This window comes from Pithys albifrons, chromosome 5 (assembly GCF_047495875.1).
Source record: "Pithys albifrons albifrons isolate INPA30051 chromosome 5, PitAlb_v1, whole genome shotgun sequence".
Lineage (NCBI taxonomy): Eukaryota > Metazoa > Chordata > Aves > Passeriformes > Thamnophilidae > Pithys > Pithys albifrons.
In genome coordinates, this window is record NC_092462.1 from 70,743,683 (window position 1) to 70,764,458 (window position 20,776).

Consider the following 20,776-nt stretch of genomic DNA (forward strand, 5'->3'; position numbering starts at 1 on the left):
TGTTCTTAGCATCATGCTCTAACCAACTGAGCTGATCTCAGTTTTCATGGCCATGTTGCAACTTTCGAGCGAGGCCGTACTGCAAAGTTTGAGTAAAAGTTCAAGGAAAGCTCTTCCTGAACTTCTCAACACCTGTGAAGCTGGGCCAGAGCTACACTAACGACGGGGGCTCAGTGCATCGCCCGGGCCGGGCAGGGCTTCCCCCGCCATCCTCTCTCCACGTGGGACACCCCGCATCCCTCCGCGCTTTGCGGGAAAGCCTCAAACTCTCCCACCCTGGCAAACCCGACCTATATATCCTTATATATGTATATACATCGATGCAACAAGTTGCTCCGGGGACTGTCGGGCATTGTGGGAGCTGTAGTTCGCGGCAGCTCGCAGCACTACAAGTCCCATCCTCCCGGCGGAGGAGAAGGAGGTAGGCGGTGGCGGAGGAGTAGGAGGAGGAGAGGAGCCGGCACGGCCCAGGCCTGCAGCCCGTGAGGAAGAGCCCCCCGGGGGCGGGCCGCGGCGGCATGCGGCTCCCCGGCCGGCTCGCCCTGCTCCGGAGCACGCCCCTGGCTGCTCGGCCGCCGGGGAGGGTCCGAGCGGGGCGGGCGGCGGCGCGGCGCGGCTTCGCCCGCGGGCGGCTCGGCGGCACCATGGCAGAGGAGGCCAAGAGACGGGCCGCCTGCGCTGCCGTGGACAAGCACGTCCAGGTAAGGCAGCCCCGGGGGATGCTGCGGGGCACGGGGCGCTCGGAGTGCGCGGAGCGGCCGCGGGTTCGCGGAGCCTCCCGGGGCGCACGGACGGACCCCGGAGTGCGGGGAGCCCGCAAAGCACAGAGGGGCTGCGGGGTGCAGGGACCTCGCAAAGCACAGAGAGGCTGCGGGGTGCAGGGATCCCCAGAGCACAGACAAGCTGCGGGGTGCAGGAAGCTCCCAAAGCACAGAGAGGCTGCGGGGTGCAGGGACCCCGCAAAGCACAGAGAGGCTTCGGGGTGCGGGGATCCCCAAAGCACAGGCTGCGGGGTGCAGGGATCCTCAAAGAACCAGAGAGGCTGCGGAGTGCAGGGACCTTCCAAAGCACAGAGAGGCTGCGGGGTGCGGGGATCCCCAAAGCACAGAGAGGCTGCGGGGTGCAGGGACCCTCCAAAGCACAGAGAGGCTGGATGGTGCCGGGGGACCCCCAAGTGCACGCACTGGCCACGGAATGCCACGGAGATTTCTTGTGCACGGAGATGCTCTGAGATACCGGGACAGGCTCCGGAGTGCCGGGACTCCCCCCGCCGATACACGGAGCGGCGTTGGGCTGCCCGGAGTCCCCACTACACAGAGTGTCCCCGTGATGCAGGGACGGGCTCTGGAGTGGCGGGACCCCCAGTGCACGGAGCGGCCGTGGGGTGCATGGAGCTTCCAAGTACACGGAGCGGCTCGGGGGTGCCGGGACACGCTCTGGGGTTCCAGGACCCCTCTCTAGTACACGGAGTGGCCGTGGGGTGCACGTAGCCTCTCAGTGCATGGACGGGCTCTGGGGTGTGTGGGTCCCGAAGTACACAGAGTGGTCCCGGGGTGCAGGGACAGGCTCTGGAGTGCCGGGAACTCATCAATGCACGGAGCGGCCGTGGGGGTGGCGCGGAACTTCCAAGTGCACGGAGCGGCTGTGGGGTGCCGGGACCCACCTCCAACGCCAGTACACGGAGCCTTCCAGTCCATGGACAGGCTCCGGGGTATGTGGATATCCCGGTACACAGAGTGGTCTTGGGGTGCAGGGTCAGGCTCTGGGGTGTCAGAACTCCGCAGTGCACGGAGGTTCCAAGTGCACGGAGCGGCTCGGCTGTGCCGGGACAGGCTCTGGGATGCCGGGACTCTCCAGTGTGCGGATCGGCATCGGGGTGCGTGGAGTCCCCGGAGCGCGGGCGGACTCCAGGGACACGAAGGGACTCCGGGCTGCAGGGACCCCGAAGTGCACGGAGCGGCCACATGGTGCACAGAGCTTCCCGGGACACTGTCGGACCCTGGGGTGCGTGGAGCGGCTCCGGGCGCAGCGACACGTTCTGTGGTGCCGGTCCCTGCAGTGGCACGGACGGACCTGGGGATGCAGAGAGCGACTCCGGAGGTGCTGGAATCCCGAGTGGCCACAGTGTGCAGGGACCCCGTAATGCACGCGCAGTGGCCACGGGGTGCACGGAGCTTCTCGGGGCACTGATGGACCCCGGGGTGTGTGGAGTGGCTCCAAGTGCCGGGACAGGCTGTGAAGTGCCAGAATCCCTCAATGCACGGAGGGACCACGGGGTGGACAGAACTGTATGAACCGCATGAAGTGGCTGTAGGGTGCAGGGACAGGCTTTGGGGTGCCCGGACCCGCAGTATATGGAGTGGCTGTAGGGTGCATGGAGCTTCCCAGTGAATGGAAGGGCTCTGGCATGCACAGAACCCCCAGCACGGAGAGTACCTCCCTTTGGGGTGCAGGGATGGGCTCAGTGCTGCCGGAACTCCCCAGTACTTGAAGCAGCCATGGAGTGCATGGAGCTTCCCAGTGCCTGAATGGGCTTCAGATTGCATGGACCCCTCCAGTCCAGGGAGCAACCCCAAGGTGCAGGGTAGGTTGTGGGGTGCATGGACAACTCACCCCTCACTTGGAACATGGACAGTGCCGGAGTGCAAGGAGGGACCCTGGCACGTATGGATGAGCCCCGCCAAACCTGTTCCTCCTTTGCTTTGGACTGTGCTCCTTTAGTTGGAGAGAAAGGAGAAGACTGCTTTTCCCTTCCACAGTGCACACCTCCTCGGCAGCGGCTCCACGTCTTGCCCAGCTCAGCACCGTGCGCACTGAATTTGGGTAACCTCCTTCACCTCCAGACTTTCACTGTGCACCCTCCTGCGAGCTGGGCTGCAGTGGGAGTCCAGGCTAATGCCATGCCCTGCTCCTTTCTCCAAGTCCAGGGTGCTCCACTAGTGCACCCTGTTTCTGAGCACCCAAACAAGGAGCAATAGCCCCAAACCAGGGAGTCGTGTCCTGTCCTCTGCAAAGAGAGAAGTGCAGCAGGGGGCTTGAATCAACGCTTTGAATATCAAATAGGGTTGGAACTGCTTTAGGTTTGGAACAGCCTGACTGTGAATGCTTGGAAGATCGACGGTTAAAGTCACGCGGGGGCTTATCGACTTTTTCTGTGCAAGCCCTTTCGCAACATCGGTGATGAAATAAATGAAGAGTTGCTGCCAAGGACTTAGATATTAGCAGTTAGGAGGGAAAAAAATCCCTTTCCCATCCTGCTCCCTCCGCTTGTTAGTGTTTTGAGGTTCAGTTGCTGATGGCTTCCCTTATGTCTCATTAAAATTGGCCTTGTTTTGCAGCCTCGTCCCTGCCTGAGAAAGCACAGCACCACATGCTCCCTGAGACCTGCCCCCTGCCAGGCCAACACACTCAAAAGCAGTTTGTGAGGTTAGAGAACCCAGGGGTTCTGGCAGTTGCATACAAATCCTCTTTCTTACTCAAGGCAAACAAAAACTGTCCATTGAGGGGCTGTGGGAGGAAGCTGTGTGAAGGGAGTTTTAGGTTAGATATTAGAAAAAAGGGTGCTTGTGTACTGGAACGGGCTCCCCAAGGAAGTGGTCACAGCACTAAGCCTGAGTTCAAGAAGTGTTTGGATGATACTCTCACACACATGGTATAACTCTTGGGGATGGGTCCTGTGCAGAACCAGGAATTGTACTCGATCATTTTTGTGGGTCCCTTCCAACTCAGCACATTCTGTGATTCTGTTGCAAGGTGTGGAGCCAAGGCAGGACAGCTGCTGTGAGTTATCCTGAGTCTGGGTGGACCTTTGATTTGGGGTAAAAGCAGGACTTTTGGATGTTTCCTAGCGAAAAAGCTGCCCTTTGCACTGTTTTATGGTCGAGCAAACTTAGGAGAATGTTTCTGGCTGTGTCCCAGCTGATTAAAGTTCAGTGCCCAGTTAATAATGCTGATTAAGTAAATTAGGCAGTGTCTGGGGTAATACCCCAGTGCTTGTTGTGCAAGTTGGCCTGAAGCAGTGGTGGAGATGCAGGTTAGAGTCACTGCAAAAGAGTTGGATGGTCTTGGCTGTCTCTTTGCTGTCAGGGTGCAGCTGCTGTTTGTAATGGATAACTTTGTGTTTGGTTGTTAAGTTATCACCGTTAATGGAGGGAGCAACCTTATCTGTGAAAACAAAGTTACAGGATCCTTTCCTTTCACAGCAGGGACGTGTGGGAGTAGCCACTGACTTCAGGGTTTGGTTCTCCTGGACAAATCTCTCCTGCTTAACTGTTCTGTAAAACCATGACACCAGGAGCTTGGTATTGTACTGGGTGACGCTTCTCTCTTGGCATGTTCCCTCACACCCATCCCTGCCTGTGCCAGCACTGCAGCTCCTTGTGCACCCTCTGGCAGGTGTAAACCTGAGGGTGAGTGGGGGGATTAGGAGAGCAGAACTTGTTCGTCTTTATTTTTTTTTAATTAAAGCCAGGTTGTGGACCCACAGTACTAGTCCACAGACAGCTGGAGGAGCAGAGTTTCTGAGTCCTGGAGCAGACACAGAGAGGAGCACCCTCAGAAGCCGTGGGCTGTGAGGCCATGACAGCTCAGAGGAGCAGGGCGGCCACAGGGCTTGGAGCTTTAGGGCTGTAAGCTGCTTGAGGAGAGCTGGCTTTGCGTTTATACAACACTTCTGAAGTCCCTGTGAGTGCCCCTGTTAGAAATGGAAATACAGGCAAGAACCCAAGGCCTTCTGCCCCAGAGAGGACCGAGCATGCTTTGGGCTTTGCTCCTTGCTCTCTAATCTTGGAAACTAGCACTGGACCAGTCTGCCCCTGTGGGACTGGTGATACCTCTGTATGTGTGTTGCCTTGTCAGCTTCTGTCATGCTGGGTAGTGTCTTTAGGTTCTTGGATTAGCTGAGAAAATGTTGTGGTCGCTGCTGACCTCCCCATATCAGAGTCTTTAGCTGTGCTGTGCCTCAGTGCCTTGGTTTTGTTTGCTGGGGTTTTGGTAAGCAACCTGAAACGTAATTTTTTTTGCATCAAGTGGTGCTCCTTCAGTGCTCTGCTTCTTGTCAGTGTTTGCCCTGCCCCTGTTTTAAAAAGTGGATGTTTTTTGGTTGGTTTTATCCCTGCTTTGGCTGGGTGGGAGCTGAGGAGGGAGAGCTGGGAGCTGCAGTAAGGCAGGGTTTGTGACAGCACCAGTTTAGACTGACTTAGAACTGTTTTTCTGGGAAACCCACTGAGCCCAAGCTCATACCACCACCTAAGGAAGGGTTCTTCACCCCCTCACTGATAAATGGATGAACTGGGACCCTTGTGAACTCTTGCCATTTCATTACAGTGGAGTGGCTGATACTGAGGCTTTCCCCATCTCTTTAGGGCGTCCAGCTGCTCCAAGAAGCCATCACACCCTATAGAAATGAGGGCAAAGAGAAGAACCTGCCTCTTTCCAGGTTGAAACGATTCTCATGGGGACACACTGGTACTGCCCATGTCCTGCCAGCCTTTGTGCAGCTTTGCTTGCCCCTTGGCTGGCCATGCTTGGTTCTGCCTGATGGGCTGGTGGAACTGAGAAACCCTGGGAAGCTATTGGGTTTCTGCTGTCAGTGCTGCAGGTGTGCAGCTGTGATCTGTTGCTTTCCCGATCTTTTGCAGAGTCATGGTGATTGGTGGAGGCTGGAGTGTAAGATGAGTCTCTGGTTTTGGAGATCTTCTGTTTTCTTTGAGCTTTTAACCTGCAGAAGCAAGAGAAATGAGTAATCCTAGGGGAATAAGACCTATCTTGAGCTCCACCCTTCCAGACAAACTTGAATGCCAGCAAGACTTTAGCTGGTTGAGGTGCTTCAGGGGTGGTTTTTTTGACAGCTGCCATACTCTGGGTTTGCTGCACATGGGGACAGAGCTCCAGATCTGCACGTCTGAAAGATAACGTACAACAGCTTTTGGCTGCATCTCTGGCAGGCTTCAAGTCTTTCTCATCTGAAGTCTCTGTAGTGATACTGGGCCTCTTTAAGTCAATTTGAGCTTTGGGTTCCATCCAAAGAAAGGAAATTACACTGAAAATGGAAAGAGTGCAAGAGGCTACAGGGGGTGGGAGACTGAGCTGATAATAAACAGAGATTTATGTGGCAGAGAAGACGTTTTTTCAGAAGTAACATAAGTGCACCCATCCACCCTCAGCCTGCAGCACTGTTTAGGAGTGTACCTGTGTTATGGATGAGATGGTAATGAACCCTCTTAAACCAGACCATAAGCAGAGAAAGGCCAGGATGGAGCTGTGTTTAAAATTTGATCCTCTTCAGCACATATTGCCAGGCTCACCCACCTTCTGAGTGTCAATGCACTGTCATATAGGCGGTTTTACACTTGGTTTTGGGGAACAGTTTTTATTATCCACAGGAACAGCTGCTGTGCTCTCTGCTTTGGCTGCTGGTGCATCTGTGCTGTGTACTAACAATACAGTTGGCAGCAGACCCAGGCTTTTGCTGTGTGGCTTCCTTGGGAGATGTTATCTTGAGGTTGTTTCTGCTTCTTCCTCTGTGGTGTTGTTTGAAACTCCCAGCTTTCCTGCAGGAGAGGATGGATGGAGTGCCAGCAACTAGCCATGAGTGTGCCTTGAACACCCTGAGACCAGGCCATGGTGGTAATTAGCAAGCACATGTTTTTTAATGAGAGGGCAAGTTGCTTAAAATCCCTTGGCTGCAGCCCATGGTCGTGCCCTCGCTGGCACAGTCTGTTCCCTTCCTTGCCTGCGGTGTTGTGTATCGCCTTTCATCTCTGGGCAAGGCTCCCCTTGCATGTGTAATATCAATTTTACCAGGAAAAGTGGACAGCCTATGTGTAAAGCCCACAGTAACCACTTTCCTCTGTCTCTCTTTGATTTGCAGAACAATCAAGTTCTTGGGATCGGAAGCGGTTCTACAATTGTACACGCGGTGCATCGATTAGGTAAGGTGCTCCCCTTCCTGGCCCTCCCACCACAAAAAGTCCTCTTGTCTATCTGTCCCAACTGCTTGAAAACCACACTAAGTCATCTGGATGCTGACTTAAAGCTGATGTCTAGGGTCATTGTTTGGGATGTCCTCTGCGCCTTGTTTGGGATTGCTGTGTTCTCCTTGAAGGTTAAAACAGGGCTCCAAATTTATTGCACCGAGAGTCCTGAGAAGGTAATGATTTGCCACCTGCTCTCCCCATACTGCCAGGAAAAGCGTGCTGCTGGCACCCACCACAAACTGGAGCTAAACTCCTCGGTCTTGTTCCAGCTCTGCCCAGCTCTGCCCAGTGCTGACTTGCTGTGTGGCTTTGGGCCATGCAGCTGCTCTGCTTCCTTTAACCCATTCACGTGCAGCTCACAATGCTTCCCACATCCTCCTGATTCACACTAAGAGTCCCGCTGAGATGTAATGAAAATGAGGAATATGAAATCCTCTTGCATTTTATTTATGATTCCCACAGCCAGGTTTGTCTGCTCACCCCAGGGGCAGATTTTCTCAGGGTGTGATTCAGAAAAGTTCAGCAAAATATTCATGTGAGGCAAGTGCAATTTTGCAAAATGAATGTGGGGTTTAATTATCCTCACGCCTCATTACAGAGGGTGCAGAGGTTTAAAGTTCCTTTGCAGGGCACTCTCAGCCCTAGGGCAGATGTGCTTGTGGGGTGCTGAGCCTTGGATGTCCTTGGATGCAGAACACAGCACCTCTGAGTGCCATGGCAGGTCAGGAGTGCAGAATCAGCCCTGTTGTTCTTGGGGGTCTTGCTCAGACACAGAGTGGGCATAAATAGAGTCATAAAGGTTGGAAAAGATCTCCAGAACCATCAAATCCAACTGTTTATCCAGCACCACTGTGTCCAAACTGGATGGCTCCTTGTGGCTGTGGAGTCCACTGCTGACCTCCAGCTGCCTTGGGCAGAGCCATCCCACAGTCCATGCTGTGCTGAGGTCTGACCATGGGGCATCTCTTCACTTTGCAGGGATACAGCAGGGCTGGTGCTGTGCCTGTCCCTTGGCACCCACCTGACCCCACACTGTGTGTGTGTGATACCCTTTAATTCTCTAGGAGCTGTGGTTCAGCCTTCTGGGCTTGGCTCAGTATTGCAACCACTCCCGCCCTGAACACAGAATCAGCCTCTAAATAAATGGGTATTGTATTTAAAGAGGAGTGCCTGTTCCAGACTGCAGATTTTGGCTTTTCATGTCTCCTGACTGTGTTAGCCCTGGGATGTGGCTTGTAAAAACATACAACCTCGTGTATTGTACCTTCAATCCTGTCAGCAGCAGTGTTACAGCGTTACCTTGGCTTGCTCTGGTGCGAGAGCTCTTGCTGACTGTCGAGCTGTTGGCTTGTGCCTAAGTATTGTAATTTCTAAAATAACATTTTGTCCATGATAATATCTTAGTAATAGATTTTAGTCATTTGAGGTTAGCCTCAGGGAGGAAATATGTCCTTCCATTTAATGGAATATTGTACTTTATTAGTCCTTTCCCTGCCATATATTTAAATGTTCTGTCATAAATTAATGTGATGTTCCCAGGGCAACAAGCCAGCAAACCTTTCAGACAGCTGCTGGAGTGCTCTGTTTACATGAAGAGCAGCAAAAACCTGTCTGATGGAGTAGAAGAGGGGAGTGGGACTAATTTTCCAGGTGAGGATTTGCTGATGAGGCTCCTCTGCTGCTGGAGACCTAAAGGTTAATGGTTCATAGTGGTTTGGGCTGAGCCAGGGTGAGTGTTTGAACATTTCTGACTGTTGAAACTGAGCCTCAGCTTAGGCAGAGTGGCACCTGTTTGCATTTTGAGCGTGACTGAGTTATTTGCAAGCCAAGCAAGTAATTGCAATGAATCAGAGGGGCTGCTCCAAACAGAGATTTCTTAAAGTGAAAGATGGTGTGTTTTTTTCTTTCTGTAACAAACAAACCAAGGCTTTTGCTTTTTTTTCCTACAGCTGAGCGGGTTAAGGAGGAAAACCTGACAATTGTTTGCATTCCTACATCCTTTCAGGTGAGCACTTTCCTCCTTTGCTTTCTGCTATTCCACTCATACAAGGGATCTTCCCCTTGGTGAGTTAACCAAAAGCACTGGTGAAAACACTTGTGATGCAGCCCGCAGAGAGATCCCCTGGAGGTGATGGTGCTGTGTTACCCTGGCCTGAACTCAGGGATGCTGTAGGGCTAGTAGGTGTGTTTTGAACCAGTGCGGTAAGGCTGGTTGTGTCAGAGTTGATGTGTGGCTTCCTCTGGATCTCACTTGCAGAAAAATGCTGTTTAGTGGTGAACCAGACTCATAGTGCGAAGCTCAGTGGAGACACTTTGTCTCCTTTGAGTCTCTACCAAGCACTGAAAGCTGTAAAGAATAATAGCGAGCACATGTGTTTTCAGGAGAAACTTAAATGCATCAACTGGGTTTTATAAGAAATTGCAGAAGAGAAATTGGTTTAGCCTTTCCTTTGCTGTGCAGCTTTTGCAGGAATTGGTTCCTACTAAGCCAGATGTTGAGAAGTTTGCAGGGAGAGGGGAAAGCTGGCTTGGTGGTGAAATGCAGAACTGCTGAGGAAACTTCTGAGCTGTTTCTATGACTTTGGTCTCTGCCTTAGTTTCCTGAGGCAGAAAACTTCCTTGGGAAGGGAGAGGCGACATGATGGGGACCACCTGGGGTTTTTTGAAGGCTGGGTGGCAATAGCCCCATCAAGGAATTGGGTATGTCCTTCTCATAGTCCTGGTGTGGACCTGGGATTGTACTTTTGTCACAGCGGTGTCACTGTGAGGGCAGTCCAGCAGTGCAGCAGGAGGTGCAGAGTATGTCCTGTGAGGTTTTCAGGAACTGAGTGAGTAAAGTCCTCTGCAACCTGGTAGTTGACCCTGCTTTTACCTGGAGGTTGGATAGAGAAAAAACTGAATTATTCTTGAGAAAACTTAACGTTCTTTTACCCTGCAGATATTTAAATGTTAATGTGGGGTGACAGGGCTCTCTGTTTTCCCAGCTGTTGCAAACAGCTAGTGGCTAACTGGGGTATAATGCAAGGTGCTGCAAAGGGCAAAAAGTGAAAAAACTATTGTTTTTTTAGTCCATATCAGTACTTCTGTTGCATATATAGACCATGGTGAGAGTCTGTATTTAAACTGTGTGAAATGATCCCCATCCTGATATACCATGTCTCCTTTGAACCCAGGAGATGTGCTCTAAGTTCAGTCATTAGGTTTTAATTAAATGTTGATAAAGCTCTGTTGGCTGGAGCCTGTCTTGCTTTGAAATGTTGGCATAGTTCATTTAACAGTACAGAGTTTCTAGAAGGGTGGTGTTAAAGGGAAGAGGTAGCTCATACACCTGCCAGAGCCAAAACCCCCAGCACTGGGCTGCCTTACATCTTTTGCAGTCTCTTAGACCTCAACCAATTCCTACCGAAGCATTCCCAGGTCAGCAAAACAGCATTTTATTTTCACTATGTACAGGTGTAGATGGCTGCCTGAGGTCACTGGCAAGGAAGAATTGGTTTCAGTGGGCTTTTATTCTCTTCCCTTCCCTGTTGTCAGGTTGGGTTATTCCATCACCACCAGTAAAGCTAGAGCCGGGGTAAGTATCTGTCCCTTGGCTTTTGCGTGGTTTCTTTTCACCTGGACGTGTGCCCAGAGCACGGAGTGGGACTGTTCCTGGCAAGTGCTATGCACTTACCACCACTTCTCCCCCAGCTGTGGGAGCTCTGCTTTTGATTCCCACTGGTCTGCTCCCATTGCCTTGCAAGCAGAGCCTGAGGAAAGCCAAGACACCTCGTTTCCACACTGCTGACTCTGAGCCTGTTCAGGATCTGGCCTGCATGTGCAGCACAGTGTGTTTCAATGCTTTCAGTTCCCAGATCCCTGAAATCTCTTTACGTGGACACCATGTGATGAATGTCAACCCACTGATTTTTATTCCTCCTATTTTGTGAGTCCTTTGGGCCCTGTGGCCCATCGGTATTAAAGCTGCATGCTATGAAATGCCATGATTTAAGTCATATCTCTTTGCCAGGAGTGCCACCTGCTAATTCTAATGTTTCTGGGATGCCAATACATGTGACTGACGCACTTTGTTAGTGGTAATAGATAAAATCAAGGGAATCAGTTGATCCAGGCTATTGTACTGGGGTTTCTTGGTCCAGCTACAGCATGGTAGGAAGTTTAGACTCAAGCAGAGTCTGTGTAAAGAGGGACTCTCACTTGGATGATGATTTGTTACATAGAATATTCAAACAATTCAAGATTCTGCAGATGACACCAAGATGGGTGGGAGTGTTGTTCTGCCAAAATGCAGGAAGGCTCTGCAGTGGGATCTGGGCAGGCTGGAGAGGTGGGCTGAGGCCAGTGGAATGAGATTCAACAAGGCCGAATGCTGGGTCCTGCCCTTGGATCACAACAACTCCCTGCAGTGCCACAGGCTGGGAGCAGAGTGGCTGGAAAGCTGCCCAGTGGGAAAGGACCTGGGGGTGCTGGTTGACAGTGGCTGAATATGAGCCAGTGTGTGCTCTGGTGGCCAAGAAGGCCAATGGCATCCTGGCCTGCACCAGAAATAGTGTGGACAGTGGGATTAGGGCAGTGATTCTTCCATGGTCCTGGGTACTGGTGAAGCCACACCTCCAGTGCTGTGTCCAGTTCTGGGCCCCTCAGGGCAAGAAGGACATTGAGGGGCTGGAGCAGGTCCAAAGAAGGGCAGCAGAGTTGGGGAAGGGTATGGAACACAAGCCTTATAAGGAGCAGCTGGGGGAGCTGGAGGTGTTTAATCTGGAGAAAAGGAGGCTCAAGGGGGACTTTCTTTCGGCAACTCCTTGAGAGGAGGTTGTAGCCTGCTGGGGGTTGGTCTCTTCTCCCAAGTAACAGGACAAGAGGAAATGGCCTCAAGATATGCCAAGGAAGGTTTAGATTGGATATTAGGAAAAAGTTTCTTCACAGAAAGGTTGGCCAAGCACTGGAACAGGGTGCCCAGGGCACTGGTGGAGTCCCCATCCCTAGAGGTATTTAAGAGACATGTAGATGTGCTTGGGGACATGGTTTAGTGGTAGCTGTGGCAGTTCTGGGTTAATGGTTGGACTTGATGGTGTTGTGAGTCTTTGACAACCAAAATGATTGCCTGTTTGAACAGAGGGACTAAGCAGAGGGCAGCTCTGAGCGCTCTATGATGTGTTGCCACTAGAGGGAATACACGGCCACTTCAGGAAAAGCAGATCAGAGCCACCAAGTAGCTGTTTCAGGAGTTTCCCACACTTTTTTCACAAGTTGTGCTTTTTCTCTTTTTTTTAGTTTATTTCCAATATGACAAATATTTTCATTGTAAGTTCCACATTGCTGTGGTGTAAATATTTAATTTCCTTTTTCCCATTTTTCAGTTGAAGGAGATCAGAGGGGCTGGATGGGTGCAAGGGAGAATAATTTCCAAGCTGAAATAACACAGGGCTCAAAAATTCCTTATCTGCTTTAGTGCTCAGATACAAGTTATTCCTATCAAGCTAGTGGGGCCTCCTGCTGTTTAGTATGGAGATACGTGAACTCAGGAGTTCTGTTGCACCATCTGAGCATTTTAATGCAAACCAGCAGCAGGGTTTTATTTTGATTCAATTACTCTTGTCTGGAAGCATTGTTTTCTCCTTGCTGTGTGTTCCTGCTGCTGGCTGCAGCCTCTTCACCAGCTGAGGGTGGAGCTCTCCCAGGGAGACTCCATCCTTACTGCACCCAGGGAATGACACCACAAGTCTGTTTTCCTTTCCTGCCTCCAGTAAATGGTGTTTGCTGTCTTCTTGGTGCACAGGCCCGTCAGCTGATCCTGCAGAATGGCTTAACACTAAGTGACTTGGACCGACATCCAGAGGTAAGTGGGACTGCAGAGGTGAGACCTCACCTGGTAGTCTTCTCACCAAGTCCTCCATAAGCTATCAGTCTACTTTATCCTTCCCTGAGGATGAATTTGGGCAGCCACATTGCAGAACATGACTTGAGAACTCTTGAGTTAGGATAAGAGGAAATGTCCTCGAGTTGCACCAGGGGAGTTTTAGATTAGATATTGGGAAAAATTTATTTGCTGAAAGGGTGGTCAAGCATTGGAACAGGTTGCCCAGGGAAGTGGTGGAATCACTATCCCTGGAAGTGTACAAAAAGCATGTAGACGTGATGGTTAGGTACATGGTTTAGTGCAGACCTGACAGTGTTTAATGGGTGGGCTCAGTGATCTTAGAGGTCTTGTCCAACCTTAAGGATTCTGTGATTCTAACAGGCTTAGTTTACTTTTTCCCCCAAGCCTTAGACTGGTCCTAGTTCTTGTCCCTTTTGATGGCAAGTAGACTGCTGGGTTGCGTTTCTTCCAGGTGTTTGGCATCTCATCCAAGCTGAGGTTTTCTGGCCTGAGACAGGGATATTGTGCTGCTGAACAGGCACAAGATCTTCCTTGGAAAAATCTTGCATGCTGGTCCTTAAATGACACGAGAGGCTGACATGATGTGCCTTGCAGGCCAGCAGTTGCTTCTGGTTTCTCTTCCTTCTGCTCTCACATGCCTGTGGTTTTGAGTGGCTGGTATCCTTGGGTGGCCTGTCAGACACTCATCTCTGATCAGGCTGGCATCAGCGTGGGTCCAGCTCTAGTGACATTCCTGGCTGCTGCCTGGGATCCCCCGAGCTGCACCATGAGCAGTGCCTGGATGCTGCACAGGAGGAGTTTCCACACTAAGGTTCTCCTCTTCCTACAGCTCGACGTTGCCATCGATGGAGCCGATGAAGTGGACTCTGACCTCAACCTTATCAAAGGTGGCGGGTGAGCCCTGCTGTCCGTCTGTCTGTGCACAGTGTTGGTGGTGGGATGTCTCTGAGCATCCCTGTCTGGCTGTGGATGTCTCTGGGGTGGGCTGGAGAGACCGAGGGGATCCTGTGCAGGGCTGTGTGTGCATCCACTGTGTGAGATGGCTCCTGACCAAGGGTGTGTGCAGGGGACGAGGGGGATAAAGTGATGAGTGAGGATAAGGAGAATAAGGTGTGGGGCAATGGCAGCACCAAAAGCAGCAGGCATGTGATGGAGGTGACTGGACTTCAAGGCCATAAGGCACAGTGAGGAGCAGTCTGATGTTTCCTGGTTTTATTTTTTTCCCTCTTTCAGTGGCTGCTTGACACAGGAGAAGATAGTTGCAGGATATGCAAAATGCTTCATTGTTATTGCTGATTACAGGTGAAAACATTTATTATTCTTTATACCTCTCTGTCCTATGGGAGGATTTGGATGGTCCTGTGTTAGAGAATGTAATGGTTTCGTTCTGTGGCTTCTTCATAACAGACCATTATTGTCCTTCCAATGGGTCAGGGGAGCAGAAATAAATGGAAATGAGCCTGGCTCAAAGTGCTTCAGCAATTCAGTTTATCTTTTTTCTTAATTTTCAACTCAGCAGGCCTGCTTGGAAGTCAGCAGAGCTTGTGGGCAAATGGCTGCTCTGCTCTCTGAGCTCAGTGATTGTCAGCATGGGATAAATTTCCTTTGTGCACATACATCTATGGGGCCATGGAAAAAACAACTCCTGTCCTGCTTGTCCAAAACAGGGCTTGTGAGTGAATAGAGAATTGTGCATTAAACTGGCTCTTCCTGCTCGTGGGCCTTGTGCCTGACGGGTTTGCAAGAGGTACTGGGGTGATGTTAACATAATGTCCAACACTAATCCCACCTCAAACTGTGTCCTCAGGAAAAAATCGGAGAACCTTGGGGAGCAGTGGAAGAAGGGAATTCCGATTGAAGTCATCCCCATGGCTTACGTCCCTGTCACCAGAGCCCTGACCAAAAAATTTGGGGGTGTGGTGGAGCTGCGTATGGCTGTCAGCAAAGCGGTGAGTGTCCCTGTCAGCCCTGCTGCCCCAGAGGAGCCACCTTAATGTGGGAAAATGAAGGACCAGAGGCCTGGCTTTTCATCTGATGAAATCTGGGTTTTCACTCCCATGAGAGGCATCTTGTATTATTTCTCCTAATTATCCTTTGGTTAGTGAACCATGTGTTTCGCTGTTCAGGCTGCTCACTGAAAGCCACCCAGGTTCATGTCTCACAAAGAAGCATCCCAGAGCAGGGAGCAGAGGGAGTGTCAGTCTGGGTCTGACTTGCTGCTCTGTGGGGATGTTGTGGGGCTGGAGTGCAGTCTGTGCTGCCAAAGAGAGTCTTGAGTTGTGGGATAGCCCTGATTTACTTGAATGATGACTCTAAACCATTGCAACAGGGATGGCTGGTCCCAGTGAGGGCTGTGACAGTCGCTGACTGGGCTCAGGAGACAAGGAGCTCATGTCATGACAACTGCGTTTGCTTCCCAGGGCCCTGTGGTGACAGACAATGGGAACTTCATCCTGGACTGGAAGTTTGACAAGATTCATCAATGGAGTGAAGTGAACACCGCTATAAAAATGATACCAGGTAGCGCCTGTGACTTTTTAAAAACCAGAGGCTGGCTAAGGTTTGGTCTGTGTTAGGTAACCCAGGCTGTGGGAGCTCTACCCTGGGTAAAAGGAAATGTGTCTGTGTGTTTACTGCCCTGCTGTGTGTACCTACATCTGTTTCTACTTGAGAGATCTATAAGCTGAATTGGCACAACTGTACCCACATGGCTTTTTCATATGGTGGTGAAAACCTGGGGTGATGCTGGTTGGTATTGACACTGTTTCCCATTAGGCACAACAGTCCTGTGCTCTTCCTTGCTCTTCTTGTGTCCATTTAGAGAGTCACTTTTAGTGGAAACGCTGGTGGACTCTGGAGGAGGATTTGCACTGTGTTATGGTATTTTCCAGCTCTGCATCCTATTGCCATTGGGAAGCCCTCTGGACTCACCTTGCTGTGAGGGTGCAATGTATCCAAGTTCTTGCTGTGAAAGAGCAGAAGTGGCTGATCACTGTTTGTAAACAAAACAGCATCTCTGCAAGGACTCCTGCCTTGCATGAGACCTGCTGCTCAGGCCAGAGCTGCTTCTGGACCAGCCAGGTCTGCCCAGGAGCACTGGCACACTCTGAACTTGAGGGAAATAGTGCTTATTTTGCCAAAGTCTGCTCTTCATCCAGTCTGCTTTTGAATACATGTTGTATCTTTGGAGTTTATCCCAGGTCTTCCTGCCCCTGAAGTCTGTAACACAATTAAACACAGGAGCAGGCAGAGGCCATGAATATAGGCTGGGTGAAGAGTCACCAGTAACTTCTAGTTGCTTTTGCTCCATGGGTTTGCTTCCCTCAGTGCTCCTTATAAGCTGATTTACTGAAAAGACACCCATTTTCTTCTTTTCTGCTCTAGGAGTAAATTGCTAGGATGCTGCCTCTGCCTTGGCTTTTCCCAGTGCTTTTGCTGTTGGAATAACTACATAGCACTTGCTTGCAGCCAGCAGTAAATGGCAGGTTCAGATCTTTGGCAGAAGCAGATTTACCCAAACTAGTGACTGATCCAAATGCACTGGTGGCTACTGCTTGTCTGGACTGTCCCTGGTGCAGTGCTCCATATCCTAATCCAGTTGCTGCCCAAGGGTGTACAAATTTCTATGCAAGTGGCAAACAGTGGTTGGTTATGCTGTTTGCAAACAAAACAGCAGAGACTTCTTCCTTGCATTTCTTTTTTGGTTGGAAAAGAAATGATAATGGGACATATTCCATCATTTTGATATGGAGATGGTCTCAGCACTGTTTGCTGCTGAGAAATGGACCTGCTGAGGGGAGAAGAGCATCTTTCCTACACAGAAGTGGATGAGCTTAAATATGAGGCTTTTAAAGCCTAAATACAGTGGTGGTAGCAAGACACTGTCCACCTTGTGCTTGTGGTAGCCCTTGTCCTCCCATTCTATCCACCTTCCTAGCCTCTGGCTGTGTCTCAGTGATCACTGTGAGGTTCTAGTTCACCCCATAATTAAATACAACCACAAGTATATTTGCAAATGGGCTACAAATTGCAGAGGTAGCATCAGACCTGCTGTGTGTCAGCATTTGAACAGGTGTTATCCAGCTGTTCACTCACAGGATAGTCTTTTAGATGTGTTTAAAGGCAAAGGGAGTAATCCTGTGAGTGCATGTGTAGCTTGCTCTTGCCCCTGTGGGTCACCAGGGGGCTGAAAATGCCTCACTCATGATTGTGTTGGTGTAATGGGGGTAGCTGGGGTGGTGTGAATGATGGGGGGAGGTTTGGGAGTTGTTTGTCTCTGGAGAGTTTCTGCTGGGGGTGGCTGCATAGAAAAGACTTCCCGGAGGCTCCCTGTGTGGCTGATACAACAACCCCCAGGTTGGACACTTCTCAAAACCTGTGATGGAGGCACTGGTGCCCTTTTAATAAATAAAACCATGGGCAGAGCAGAGGATACAAGCAAAGGGGTGACTCTGGCACTAATTGGCCCATGAACTCTTGTTCCCCAGGTGTGGTGGAGACAGGACTGTTCATCGACATGGCGGAGGTGGTGTATTTCGGGATGGAAGATGGCTCTGTCAGTGTGAGGGAGAAGCAGCCCCGCTGACAGGGCTCTGCTGGCTCTGCTTTGCCTTCAGCCAGTTGGATTCAGCTGTTGTAAAGGTGCCAACCTGATGTTTTGCCTTAATGAGCAGCGGTTATCGCAGGAGACCGATGGGAAGCTGATCAGAATCCGCTGACGTGATGCTGAATGTCTTTTTTTTAAAAAAAAGAAGAAATGAAAAAAATAGATTCTATTTCTATATATATATATTTTTACTTTACAGGAATGTTGTCTTTTTTTAATGAATCATTTAAACAAATTGCTTTAATGTTTTTATTTTATTTTCTAAGAAATACTTACCAAAAAGAATACTCCCTGTTTTTGTGTTTGGGGTTGATTTTTTTTCTTTTTTTTGAAGAGGACTTGAACCCTTCTGGTTGCTCGTAGGGCTTAATGATTGAAGTCAGAAATACAATCCTAATGCATCATTCCTAACCACCCTGGCTGGGAGGATGACATACATAACAGGAGCACATCCAGTTGGGACCTGCTGATGCCTTATTTGGAACCTTTTTGGTTCGGTATTTTATGCCTTTTATTTTTCTATACCACTGTTTTTTAATAGTTCAGGATGTCTAGTTGTCCTCTGTGCACGTGACAATTCTCTGAGCCTCGGGGTGGTCTCTACGTCCCCCTCTCTGGGACATTAAAAAAGGCCTTTTTCTGGCCTCTGTATGGAGGAGACATTCATCTTTTGAGCCAAATTCTGCTCTTATTAATTCAGTACCTCTGATCAAAGTCTGTCCTGTGGCTGGAGATGTTTGGGACTTTGTCCTTGTAAACAAAGAGCAGAACTGAGTCCTTGATGAAGTTTACAGGAGCATATTTTAAGAGCTTAGGATAGCGTGGAATACTGTTCAGTGGCAAATGATTTGGTTTGGAATGAAGGTTAATTATCACCCCTCACAGCTGGTTGATTTGTGGAAGGATATAGCAGAACGCACAGGAAAACAGAGTCTTCCTGCCTAAATTTTCCACATGTAGCAGGAGAGAGACACTCGTTAAATATCTCCTTTTTGGTGTATAGGTGCTTTGCATGGTTCTGATGTTGAAATGCAAGCCCTCTTTTTGTGTTTTAGACACTGAAATAAAAGAGCTCTTATATCAGACCTGGTGGTAATTTGTTTTCTTAAAATAACTTATTTTGTGGACAATGGGGCAGATCATGGTCAGAGTAAATTCTGCTGTAATTTCCCCCTTCCAAGAGCCCCTCACCCAGGCCAGATTCACCCTTTTGCATTTGACTTATTTTTGCTTAAGGTTATTGCTTAACATTATTTACAGTTAAGCAGATTATCTGGTCAACACTTATCTGCAGTGCTTGCCTCAGTAGAGACTGTCTGAAATTTGCACGTCTGAAACCTAAATGCATCTAAATGCAGATTTTTAATTTGTTTTCAAAAAGGAGCTATTTTTACATCTTTAGGTCTTTTCCTTCCTGCACATAGTCTGTTGATTCTGAAGCACTGGTACTGAGCAAACAGGCTGCCAACAACTTGCTGAAATCACTGGAATATCTCTTCCCATAAGCCTGGTGCTCCAGGAGCCATTTGCAAAGCCCGAGTTCTTCCCATGGGCTGTTTCCAGAGAGCAATTGAGCACAGCTTTGTGCCCATCTGCCTTCTCACTCAGTGCTGCTGGAAATGAGATAAGCAGGAGCAAACGCTGCTGTTGACTCTCCTCTTTCTGAAATCAAACAGCTCCTTCTCAAAAAGCCAATAAAACCATTACTGCACCATTACTTACTGGCCCTGGACCAGCTGTGATCTCATTCAGCTTTGTGCTTAGAAGGGTCTCCTTAGATTTAAGGTTGAAGATGCAGATATGATTTTTGAGCTGCTCTGGGTGCTTGGGGTGTGGGTAGCACCTGTGGGTGCTTTTGCAACAGATTCCCCTGCTGGGCTGGGAGTTTGAGTGGATCATGGGCTGTGGGTTATGGTTACAGTGTGCAGTGTACCACACAGGTGGAATTAAAAGGTCTGTGTGGAGTTGAACTGCTGAAATGCTGGAGAAAATCTGGTGTCTGAGCCAGTTCTGGAGGCTTTGTGCAGTTTCCCCTTCGGCAAACTGCCCCAGCCTGCACTTGCAGAGCCAGTAGATGGTTTTTGAGTTAGAGAGCTCTTAAGAATGGCCTTACCCTTTCCCTTTAGAGGCTGCCAGGCTCCCTGATGTGTCATGACCATCTACATCTTCATCTGCCAGCACGTGGGGGACCATCTACGTGTGGTGCAGAGTCCATCCCCTCCTGGGGTGGGTTTGGCATGCCCTGGCTCTGCCCTGTCACTGACTCAGCCCACTTATGCTGACGTTTAACTGCCTAGCCATGAGCAGGTTTGATGAAAATTAAATGTACAGGAAGCAGAGGTATTTCTAGTCCCTAGTTTTTGCTTTTCTAGACTATCCCCATTGGAGAGGTAACAGTTTATAGAAGAGCATGCCATGGTAGATCTCCAGATAGGGGCAGGCACCACAGGAAGCTGTGACTTCCTTGGGTAGGAGCAGCTCAGCTGTGCCCACAGCTGCTCCCAAGAGCTCCTGGGCTCGAGTTTGTTGAATTTGGTTTTAACACCTTGGCTGTTTTCACTGTGGCATTTGCTTTACACTTTCTTTTTTTCAAGGTTCTCTTTAAAAGAGTCTTCAGGAGCCTTTAGAAACGGGGCTGCCAGTTCTATCCCACCCTGCCCCCCTGCACCTTGGGAAGAAAAATAGGGATATATTTTTAGAAGATGGCATTGGGAAAAAATAATATCAAAAGCAGGTGGAAGGAGATGTCCTTTTAAAGCCCAAGACAGGCTGGTTGTGGCTATTTTGGGTGCATTCCTGCAGAGGGTCCTGTTACCTGATGTGATCCAGCCCCTGTATATTGCCTTTCAGGTTGTGCACGGTGGGTAATGCACAGCTGACTTACCATTAGCACTGAATTATGGATTAACTTGGCCCTGGAGGAAACAAACATTTCAAGAAAGAGCAACAGCAGCACTAAAATTAATGAGCAAGAGAGGTAATGAAACACTAGACCTGTTCCAAAAAAAATAAAGGAATATAAATATAGTAAGAGAGTGTACCAGATTCAATTTAATTAACCTGTGGTTTATAGGTTAAATAATTAAGATGAATTAATTAAACTAACTAGAAAGAAATTATGTGCTTAGTTAAACCAAATCACCTTGTTCCACATTACAGAGCAAGTATTACTCTCTGTCAAATTTTATTATTGTCAGTGTAGGATGGGATTTATGATCTGACATAATTATTGTTCTGAGAAGTGTGAGGTGCAAATAATTAAGCAGGCAGCATAGAGGAGGTGTGCTTTGGGTGTTAAACCAAATGATTGGA

At 49.6% G+C, this 20,776-nt stretch overlaps 1 protein-coding gene across 1 annotated transcript; it reads left to right on the forward strand.

Annotated features, from left to right (window-relative positions):
* Positions 1-422: 422 nt before the first annotated feature.
* On the forward strand, positions 423-18,549 carry RPIA (ribose 5-phosphate isomerase A). The gene is made up of 9 exons (XM_071557033.1): positions 423-701; positions 6,872-6,932; positions 8,927-8,982; positions 12,757-12,816; positions 13,688-13,752; positions 14,092-14,160; positions 14,666-14,807; positions 15,279-15,378; positions 17,346-18,549. The coding sequence occupies exons 1-9, from the start codon at positions 519-521 to the stop codon at positions 17,441-17,443; spliced, it is 834 nt and encodes a 277-aa protein (XP_071413134.1). The 5' UTR covers positions 423-518; the 3' UTR covers positions 17,444-18,549.
* Positions 18,550-20,776: the final 2,227 nt, after the last annotated feature.